The sequence below is a fragment of the Plectropomus leopardus genome, chromosome 12 (assembly GCF_008729295.1).
Source record: "Plectropomus leopardus isolate mb chromosome 12, YSFRI_Pleo_2.0, whole genome shotgun sequence".
NCBI classification, from domain to species: domain Eukaryota; kingdom Metazoa; phylum Chordata; class Actinopteri; order Perciformes; family Serranidae; genus Plectropomus; species Plectropomus leopardus.
The window spans coordinates 20,623,716-20,635,042 of NC_056474.1; the positions used below are offsets into that span (position 1 = coordinate 20,623,716).

At 40.4% G+C, this 11,327-nt stretch overlaps 1 protein-coding gene across 2 annotated transcripts in view; it reads right to left on the minus strand.

The window, feature by feature from the left end:
- The window catches only part of tbl1xr1b (tbl1x receptor 1b), a 29,483-nt gene extending 18,557 nt beyond the window's left edge, over positions 1 to 10,926 (minus strand). The window contains exons 1-4 of one of the 2 annotated variants that reach the window (XM_042497764.1): positions 10,754 to 10,926; positions 8,359 to 8,425; positions 877 to 980; positions 534 to 679 (exon numbers count right to left, since the gene is read on the minus strand). In XM_042497764.1, the coding sequence (XP_042353698.1) occupies positions 534 to 679; positions 877 to 934 (204 nt within the window). In that variant the 5' untranslated portion in view covers positions 935 to 980; positions 8,359 to 8,425; positions 10,754 to 10,926. Of the gene's footprint in view, positions 1 to 533; positions 680 to 876; positions 981 to 8,358; positions 8,426 to 10,749 lie in introns of both variants that reach the window. The other variant, XM_042497765.1, reaches the window with a different exon arrangement.
- Between the last annotated feature and the right edge of the window lie 401 nt (positions 10,927 to 11,327).

Consider the following 11,327-nt stretch of genomic DNA (forward strand, 5'->3'; position numbering starts at 1 on the left):
CTGCTGAGGTGAATGTGCATCGCTAATAACAAGCTCACTTATCTTTAACATGGTTATGCATCCGGTCTGATCTCCATAGCACAGATGATAGCTAAATAGCTTGTTTACATGAAGTAACATTAACAGGCATATTTTAATGAACTCAGTGTGGACAGAGAGCTCTGGTGTTTCACAATGCTATGTGAAATCGGACATTTGTTTTTTTGTTGGGACACGGTGTCCCAGTAAGGAGCAGCTGCTGAGTCAAGTGGAACACCTGGTAAAATTTGGTAAATCGGTCTGGTACAGCGTTTGGCTTGATATCAAATCGGTTTTGAAATTTTCACACCGGCCCAACCCTAGTATCAACAACTAAATTTCTGGTATTGTGACATGCCTAATTCGCATTATCCTTCAGATTGTCCACTAAATTTCCTACAATGTAGAAACCAACAGACAAATGTGAGTCAAAACACTGACAGTGCTGCTCTTCTTGCCAGCATGTTGTAAGGTTACACTAATCAGTAGCTGAGGGTTTAAAGATGGAGCCTGACCTCATTGATGCTGACTTCAGCCTCCACATACTGCAGACCCTTCTGGATGATGGAGATGAGGGCAGCAGGGGGCACCAGGGCTCCATTGATGTTGGACTGGCTGATGTGACTCTCTATGCCAAAGGTGAATGCTGAGTGGGAGAAGCCTGGGGGAGGCATGGATGATTTGAGAAATAGGATTTAGTCAAGAGTGAAGAGCAGCAGAGTATAATATGAAATTTGAAATATTTTTTAAATAGGTAAACAAAGAGTGCAATAGACAACAACTGCATTCAGAGAGGTAGCGTCTTAAATATATATATATATAAATATATATATATATATATATATATATGTGACTTACCTGACTCTTGTAGGTATCTGTAAACCAGGAAATTGACTTCATCACTGCTTATGCTCATTTTTACTCCTGGTGATTAAACCATTGGGTCAGCACAGGATAGGAGCCTGTGAAAGCAACCACAGAGCAGCTTTATTGAGTTGGTGGTATTACACATTATTGAACTGAGCTAAAAGGAAGCTTTAGCAGCATCTTCTTCACTGAAGTTCTGGGTTGTGATAGGAAACAGTCGCTGGCCGATTAATCGGATTTTAAATTCGATTATGATTTTGGCGCACCCTTTCCTCATGCTCCAAAGTCCAAACAGAAGTTTTAGCACAGTCTGGAAACAGAGAGCCACAGCACACTGCCTCTCTGGTTGTTTTGAAACTTCTCATTTTAGATCCAGACAGAGTGTGCAGCGAGAGAGGGAGCACAAGCGACAGCAAGCATGAGCAGGGAGAGCAAACGTGTATATGCCGGTGATGCAGTGAGGCTGCAGTGAGAGGAGCAGACAGTATGACGTGAAACACTGCTGTGTGATGTGTGAACAGTTGAGGCTGTTTGTCAGAGAATAAAAGCTACAACTCCTCAAGACCCGAGACATGTTCTCATGTCTAGCTCGCCAGCTGCTTATTAAAGTGACAGAAGTTAGCCCCGAATTTAGCAAGCTAAGTTAGATTCCCACCAGAAACTGACCAGGCTCCCTCAAGGTGGACTGTTAAGGCGAACCAGCTTTTCTCATTGTAGTGACACAACAATGGCTGCACCACAGAGCTTTCATTGTTTTTCAGTTAACTTGCCTTTAAAGTTAAAGGATATCCAGTGTTAAAAATAAACACCAGATTTAATGTTCAATAACTGCACGATGTTGTAAAGGCCAGTGAATAATCATGTTAAATAATTGTGATTTCAATATCAATCAAAATATGTGTGATTATTATTTCTGCCATAATTGAGCAGCCCTAGTAAACAGTATGATGACATGCAGGAGCACTGAGCCAATGGTAAAGGATAGTCCTCACACACACACACACACACACACACACACACACACACACACACACACACACACACACACAGAGCTAGGATGGCATTACACTACTAGCTAATTACATAGTCCACAACCAAACTGGCACACACCGTGAAAACTGAGAAGAGGAAGAGGTTAAAAACAACATCACCTTGCCTGACCTAGATCTTGCAACTTCCAAACAGAGAAGCAGGCAGACGCAAGCTGTGATCTGCCATTTGATACATTATGATGTTTCGTTCCTCTCTAGTTTTGTTGGCTGCAGAAGCCTCCTGGCTCTAGGCAGGGCACCAGTTTCCATTCATTAACCTACAACTGGAAATAATTACCAGCCGCCTTCATGAGGCAGGGTGGGTATTTTGGAGTAAAACGTCTGGAATAGATGGGCTTCAAACCTCGGAAATAAGAGATCCTACAGTGCTTGCGTCCCGGCTCCGTATTTATTCATGCACAACCCGCACTGTTTAAATGGGACTGTGGAAATAAACAAGGGGATCTGGACGGGGGACAGAACCTCTACTGTTTCCATCATGCCAGCCCACTGAAAAAGTCAACACATCTCCTGCTGCATCCTAGAGGCTGAGGTCCAAGACCAACTGAACCAAGAGGCCTGGAATCTAGTAGAAGCCCTTCAGCTATCCATAACAAGGTGGTCAGAAAGTCCTGGTGGTGAGTGTGTCTCACACTGAAGCACTAAACGCCGTGAAATGGCTGTTAAGAATGACATCAACAATAAATGCCAACAATCGTCGTACATAAAACACAGTGCTTTTTCCACTGCACCCGCACTGTACTCATGCTCTTATAGCGCGTTGTTTTTCCACTACACTCTTTTTAAGGGTCAGTGTAGTTATGGTGCACTACAAGCATGTTGATATAGCACTCTTGCACATCTGACACTAGTCTGTTTTGAAAGGCTGCCGGCAAATGTCATCACTATGCAAGTGACGCAGGAGCGGTGAATGGGGTCAGCGCTCACTTGTGTTTACCATACGCCATAAGACTTTGAAAACACTTTTAAAGGACTACACAAGAGTTCCTTTAGCTTACGTCAAGTGGTAATTATGACTTTTTAAGGCTCTTAATACTACTTGGAATGAAAATTCAGACCAGTTTTACTCAAAACAATATTGAAGAAATTAAAACATAGACCCAGATCAATTCCAACAATTTTACCAAAAATATTTATACAAACAAAAAACATGACTTTTTGGGTGATGTGATGACCTTATGTGGGAGGCATTCAGTTTTTTTTTTTGTTCATTTTATTTGTTGTTGTTTTTTAGGTACCAGTTTTTTCAAGATTTTACAATGCAATGTAAGAAAGAAAGCAATTCATAATATCCACCTTCCCATGTCTTCACATTTTTAAGACTTTTGAAAGATCGATTTAAGAGATTTTAATACCAAATGCCTTATTTTTTTGATTAATTATTTTAATGTCTTTACAGACTTTTTAAGGATCCGCAAATACCTTGCTATACCCTCTCAGGTCTGAAAACAATACTATTTTTTGGTCTAACACTTGAAGATTGGGGACTGGGGATCTTACGGGGTCATTGTTTGCAACATCAAAACTAGATTCCTTTAGAGAGTATTTTCTATCCTGCTTCTGCTGGAAAATACTATGCTGCACTCCCTTTAACAAATATGACATATTAGCAATTCCGTACATGTCCACAAAACACATAACTTTAGAAACACAAGAAAAAAGGTGTCATATGTCAACACTATTCTTGTCAATTTGGTATAATATATTCCACAGCATTCCAGCAGTTTTTTTTGCCAGTGAATTTTCAAAACTTTTTATGACTTTTTCACAATATTTTACCATATACAAATATTTAAGTAGCTTAAAATAGAATGGACGATAATATCAGTGTGTCATCTGCATGACTAATACGACAAATAGATTTTTGTATTGACAAAGTGGACATGTACAAAACATCATGTTGAAGTATTTTTCTTATTTTGTACAATGAATGGATATTAAATACAGTGAAAAGCATTGTATCTTATGTCTCTGCTGGTGGGCCATCACGATAAAGTATGCATCATATGATGTTACTTCCAATACAAAAGAGACTTGATGATCACCAAAATAATATGTAAAGAGGGGGATATAATAATGTCGGTATCAGTTATAGGCCAAATGTGTTGTTGCATATCGGCATATCAGATATCAGCAAAAAATCCAATAACACACATCCCTACTAGACACTTTGCTGACAACAAGTGAAGTAGGTGCAATTCCAAGGCACATTTGGCCACTATTTCACCTGGGTATGCCTCTCTTTTGAGCTGTGTGTTATACTTGTCATTCAGAAGCCACCACACAATTCCCTATTGTTTCAGGTTAAGCAAACTTCTAATACCTGCTAACTTTACTTGCACATTAGACATACCAACCACCAACTGGTTACATATGCTGATATGTAGGTCTCGTGAGATTATTGACGTCTTAACAGTCATGCAGTGCAGCGCTAGATTTTGAATTAGTGACATAAGGAATGTATTTTGGACATGTTTTTGAATTTTGTGGACTCTTTGTTTTCTCCACAACTGCTCCAGTTTCTCCTCTTTTTTCCACAGTACAAGAAATGTGAGACTTGCTCACATTCTTGCACCTCTGAGATGTCCCCTCCATGTTTATATTCTGCTCAGTTTGCTACTTTCTTGTATTAGCCAAAACAAAATATTTACCATGTTTGATTTTGTCGGAAAGTCAGGAGGAAAAGACAGCTGACTCAAGACAGCTTTGATTGGCTTTGATGACTACCTTACACAAAACGATCACACAAGCATGCACCAACTGAGGTAAAACTCCTGATTTTATTCCGACATTGGAAATTGGTCTGCAACAGTGAAATGACTTGAAAAGACATTCGGGGTAATGCTGGCATTACAAGAATAGTTTGCCAAATTTCTCTGGCCGACATAATGTTCAATATATGACTGTTTTATGAACTTCAGCACAGATCGACAGCATAGACACATCACTGCCGACATAATTTGCTTTTTAAGGAGATTAACAGCTGCAAACTAGACACAGGAGTTACATGACGTGCAAATGACATAACCTCACCTGCCTGAATCATGTTATCAGGTTATGTCACAATATTTTCAGTTGTAGATGTGATGGTAGAGCAGAGGGCATCCTGATAAGCAGCTATTGAAGTGGAACTAAACAACAAACAAGTTGTTATCCAAAGTGCTGAGTTGACTTTCAGATTCATGCTATAAAATTTTCAAGCATAAATCGACCAAATAGTTTAGAATTATAACTCCCCAAGACTCAGAGCTATGAAGTGACTGTTGGTCAAACTAAGACTGGCCCAAGCAGCTAGAATGGAGAGCTTTAAACTCATTGACATTAGTCTCACATTACAAGACGCCCAGACTACATCTGAACTGTGCCAACGTCGGCCTCGCACTGAGGGAGTCTGCATCTCTATACAGATCACTGACTTTGAGGTCAGTGATTACTTGGTACAATCTTGTTTTACGTGGCAAAGCTCAATACAGTTACCAAATTTTATTTTGGATTGGTTACAAAATGTTTTTAACTCAAGTTCACTTTTCCTGCAGCAAGATTCTCTTGTGTGCACTTCAATTTGTGGCCTAGCATGCAACTGATAAAAAGAATTTTGGGGTTAAAAATTCTACTTGGCTACAATATGAGTCTCTTCAGGATTATGTGATGTTACATCACAACAGACATGCAGCAAGGGGCTGAGGCCGGAATCGAACTGGTGGCCACTGTGGCGAGTATACACCCTCTGCACATGGGGGCACCTGCTCCATCCACCGAGCCACTGGGCACCCCTACCAAACGGTTATTAACAGATTTAATGACTGAGTCAAGTTGTTTCGGCGTTGATTTGAGATTAACATCTTGGTGTTGGATTTTAACTGCTGCTGTGGGGCTTCAGCCCAAGGCGCAAAGTATAAAGAGTCGGGATGAGATCAAGCTGTGTAAAGCATTCATCTGTTGCTGCACTCCCCCACCACCACCATCATAAATAGATTCTAATTCTGTGAGGAAAACTAAATAATAATAACAATAATAATAATATTAATATACTTCAAATTTGTAGCAGCATCACATTTTTTTTTGCTTTTTTCATTTGCCCATGCAGTTCCATTTAAAAGAACGTCTTTAAACATTGCAACTTGCAGCGAATAAATAATAATACTAATAAAGCTGCCTTGAAATGTGGCATTTCAGGCTGCAACCATCTGAAAAAAAAGCCTGCAAAATCCTGGTGGGACAATCACAACAGTTACATAAAACATATGTTCTTCATGTGAGATTCATAAACATGTTCTTAAAAACCATTACTGCACACTCGTAATCAATGTACAGTTGTTTCAAAGCCATTGTTTCATAATTGTGTTTTCCATAGTTGCACATCTATGTTTTGAACAGGGTCCCATATGACACAAAGTTCAACAGAAAGCCAAAAAAAACTGAAGCGTTGCCACCCTCTGCCAAACTTTGAGTACCATGAATGAATTTAGCAGTGGAACCACCATACTAATGAAATAACTCAGACCACCCTCACAATCTCAGAAAAACAAAGAAATACCACCAGTGGTATGCGGCCTTTATCAATCAGTTGGTCTGCCTTAATTCCCCTTGTAGTGGGATATATTCTTACCAAGAGCTTGCTCCTTCTCATAACCAAAGCCACAACAACCACCTCTACTGCACTTAGCCTCAGAATAGAAAGGAATTACATTTGCAAGTAAGGGAACAGCTCTAGTTTTAACCTATAAGAGCTCTCTATAAAGGCAACATCTACGTAAACAACTGTATTATTAGAGGCATTTTAAGGTGAAGATTTGACAAAGCAAATTTGTTTAACAGACATGTTAAACAATTCATGTTTGTTCCAACCCTTTTGAGGGGAAACATAAACACTAACTTGCTGGTCTTGAATGAGGCCACACTAATAACTCTGAAAACAAACAAACTTCAGAGTTAATCTGGATCCTTGTTAACACACCTGAAAACACATGTCATGGGAACATTCACGTACAACTGGCATGTGTGTACTAGGGCTGGACCAAAATATTTGGCTATTGGAGTTTTCAATAAAGGCATTCGGATATACTTTTTTTGGTCAGAGGATTAATGCCATTTCAGTACTTGTGATATTGCTGCGGCGCCTGTCACATACACAGGAACAAATATGACCATTTTACCCAACGGTTATTAATGGTTTTATTGACTGAGTCAAGCCATTTCGGTGTCGGTGTGAGCAGCACCGGAACGCAAACACCCCACAGCTCAGCCTGGGTGGAGCTCTTTATTGCTGAACAGAGCAGGTGAATTTTAATATCTTCCATAATGAGGACATGTATCATTTCAGACGCACGGTGAAATTTAACAGACTAATTTAGAACACTGGACTAAGACTGTTGTACTGATAACTGTCAGAGTTTTTTTTTTTTTTTTTACCAAACTATTAAGTTTCACAACCACCGTCAAGCAGTCAGAGGTACACCAGACTCTCTCTCACCTAACAATGAAGCTCTGTGGCACACAGTGTCCCTCTCAACTGACACGCTGAAACTGTCAGGGGTCAGGATCCCACCTCTCCCTCACCTCCCTCATTTGTGATCCCCTCTCTCCGCCTGAGGATGACACTCTGGGGCATATGGTGTCGGCGCAGTATTGAAAAGTCTTCAGTCAAACGATACCTGCGTTGTATTCTTTTTGCGCCAGTGGTTTGATCCTGAACCATCCTGTCTCTCCACCAGACCAGCTGACTTTCTGTTTCAGCCATCTCCAGAGCTGCTATCCTCCTAACAAACGCTAAGTTCAACGTCTTTCTGGTAAGCATGAGCTGCACAGCTGCTCAGCAGCAGCAGCAGCAGCAGCTGCAGCTTCATCTTCTCTGGTCACCAGACGTAAGAATTTAAATTAAAAAAATATCACTGTCTAACTACGTTGGTGGCCAGCTGGGTTGTTTAAAGCGGATAGAGAGAGGTGTTGTGTCGGTATACTGGGTGCCATAATCCTCAGGCGCGGTCAAACAAGTGTTATAACGCTCTCTCTCTCTTTATCTAGCTATCCATCTATCCCGTGATTGATGTAAATTAAGCCCCAATTACTTGAAGTTTTAGGGTATACACACCACTCCATTCATACACCGGGTATTAAATGAAGTACTCTTTGGGCACCGGTTTAAAGGTACTCGTATCAGTGGGGTTATCATAATTTTTAAAACAATACTTAGCCCTACTGTGGATGTAGCCTGAGTCATTTCTGCACCACTTATCCCACTGGATGGATTTAATTTAAAAAACTATAAATTACAGCCATCCTCTGCTCTATGTGACTCCTGACACTTTAGCAATGTGATATTCCAGACAGCAATATAGTGTGCAGCCATAGACACAGACAAAACAAACATGTGGGGAAAAAAATAAATAAAGCTGCAACAATAAAGAATGAGATACACTACCCATGTGATCAGGATGTCTTCAGAGGCGCATCATGGCTCTGTTGTCCTCAGCAAGAACTCTCAGCCCCTGAGACGAAGAGATAGAAACTGAATTATACTTTTGCATCACAGCTGGATCATTGATTGCACTATTTCTCCATTGTGGAATGTGTTGCAGTAAAAAATGTTAACATTTTTCAATACTGTGTGCAGCAACATCTACTTGTTGTACTATTACTATCAATTATTTATCACAAAAAAACATTACTTCCATTCAATAGTCCCCTTGGCATGCTTCACTTCAGACAACCTCCCGCCATGTATTGCAGTTTAGTAATCTGTCCTATCTTTCCTGAGTATTGCACTTTTAGCACATTTCATTTGTGTTTAAATCTTGGTTAAGCTGCACAACCATATTCAAAAATTCACAGAAGATTCCCCATCAGTGCTGTGACAAACAACCTTCATTAAAGATAGACATTTTAGCAGCAGCTTGTCAGAGAGTGGGTGAAAAGGCAGCAAAGGAAAGTGTTATGAACAAAGGGGCGTGTCACCAAACAATGAAAGAAACTGGGACAGCTATGTAATAAGCCAAAACAGCCTGGAGATATTCATGCTATGCAGGGTGTAACTGTACCTGAAGCATCATAATTAAAGGGGAAGTATGCTTATATGTTTGGTTTGAGTAAAATAAACAGACTTGTCATCGGGTATGTTTAAATGATGTTAGAAAAAGTAACATTATTGTATTACTTCTACTAAAACTGGACTTTTCCACTGGAATCAAGTCAAACTAACACACCTAGGTAACACGTTTGGGAGTCAATTTACTCTTTCATGTGTGAGCCTCAATCAGACCTGAACTGGCCTGGGCATTCTGCACATGCTCCAAAGTCGCCATGCCAGGCTTTGACCCAGAAGTAGAGCAGCATAAATTTATAGGAGAAAGCAAGGCAAAACAACAGAAGAAGACGAAGAAGAAGAGAGGAAAACAAAACAAGACAAAGGTACCAAGTAAAGCGTAGAGTATGCACGAAATTTACAACCCCGAAAACTTATCCAAGTTTTCACCATTCAATGTGCAACCCTTTTGCTGCTTGCTAACTTGCGTAGCATGTGATACAAAGGATCATCCAGAGGAACGTCCAAACCAACTAGCTGAAAGGGGACACATCGCCACCTACTATGGTGGAGTCGGACATACTTCAGTCAATAAATCAATTCTCCCCCCGGTGCTTGTATACTTGGACAAGGACAGTAGTCCAGTTAAATGGCCTGCTCAAGGTGTAACAGTAGCTCAATTTAACTGTACGTGTACACGTATTGTTTGGTAATTTAATTTTACACATTTTAAAATTATTTCCACCTACAATAGTAACCAGCATCTCATTCCTGGTACTGTGTCACCAACTGGGGCCAAGACTATGATTTTTTTAGTTTTGTTTGCATGTACATACATTCAATTCATGTTGTTTTGTGGCCATAACAGAAGAAAGGTTGTTTATGAACTATTAGACCTGCTTCAGCTGTCCCTTCTCAAGGCAAACTGATTTCGTGCAAGTTAAAAACATGCAACATACTAATCTGCCGGTTGTGAAATCTGCAAAATTGCGTGGCAAGATACTGGCAGAAATACATTACCCATCCCCCCACGCAAGGTGGCGACTGAATGGGCTTAACAAACTACAGTGAGTACGTTAACCGACACGCTGTATGAGGCACCAAGTCGCCGGCCCAGGCTTATGATTGTGATAAATGCATTTTATAACTGTAAGAAACACCGGAATCAAATGTCGCCTCTGCAATCTGTAGAAAGCTAAAATGTGTTGCAGCCTTTTATCTGAGGAGTGTTACAGTCATTTATCTTTTTATACACTTGTACAGGGTGACAATTGTCCACATGTCATGGGTCACTGAGTGAATGGGGGGATGTTAACGGGCTTTATCGGCGCTATTATTACTTGCAATTGTCAACTGAACACGCACTTCGCGCGTCTTCCTGTTAACTTCGTCAACTACTATAATTACCAGTTTATTTACAAACCATTTCAACGCAATGCCCCTCTGTACTGCCTTGAGCCACTAGCACGCTAGCTAACATGCGAGTTAACATTAGTTTTGCATTGGCGGCGGCTGTAACCGTCACCACACATGCCAGTCCGGCAAGGCGGTCTAACGTTTATGTTTTACAGGTCGCCAACGGCTATTAGCTACCAAACTAATGCAGTTAACGCTATGTGAAATCGCGTTGTGTTAAGTTGTTTTATATAGCAACTGAGTACAACAAAACAACATTTCTGACGGGCATAGTGAGTCCGTCAGCTCGTTACCACTCTCGACCTGCTAACTCGCTAGCTAGGTGGCTAACACTTAGCATGCTAGGCTAATGACAGTGTTGCTATAATCTCGCACCTACTTGGATAAAACCTTTCAATTGACGATATCTTCCTCAGCTCTTGTGTCTCAAGTCAAGACCATGTTATCTCTTTGATCGATAGCAAGACGGGCCGTTTACGCACTTGTATTAACTATCGATAGGTTATAATATTTAAACTAAGCCAGGCGGTAAGAACCAGGCAAAGGCTTCAGACAGTCGACACAGTGGAGTGACCCGGCAGGCGAAAATGAGCTGCCTGTAACTACTGTTATTTCAAAGCGCCACTCGCTAAAGACAGCGATTAATCGTGACGACGGCAGTGTGCGAAATACAGTAACGCAGTCTGGATAACTTATGTAAGAAAACTAGATATGTAACAACATTATTGATTTAAACGTACACCAAGCCAGTGGCGGAGAAAGTATTTAGATCCTTTACTTAAATAAAAGTATTAATGCCACACTATGAAAATACTCCGATAAGATAAAAGTATAATCTGGAAAATAAAGTTCAAGTATGAAAAGCAAAAGTGCCCGATTCAGAAAAATAAAAATAAATAATAATAATAATTCAAAACTATTAACACAAGGGGGGGGGGGGGGGGGGGTCACTT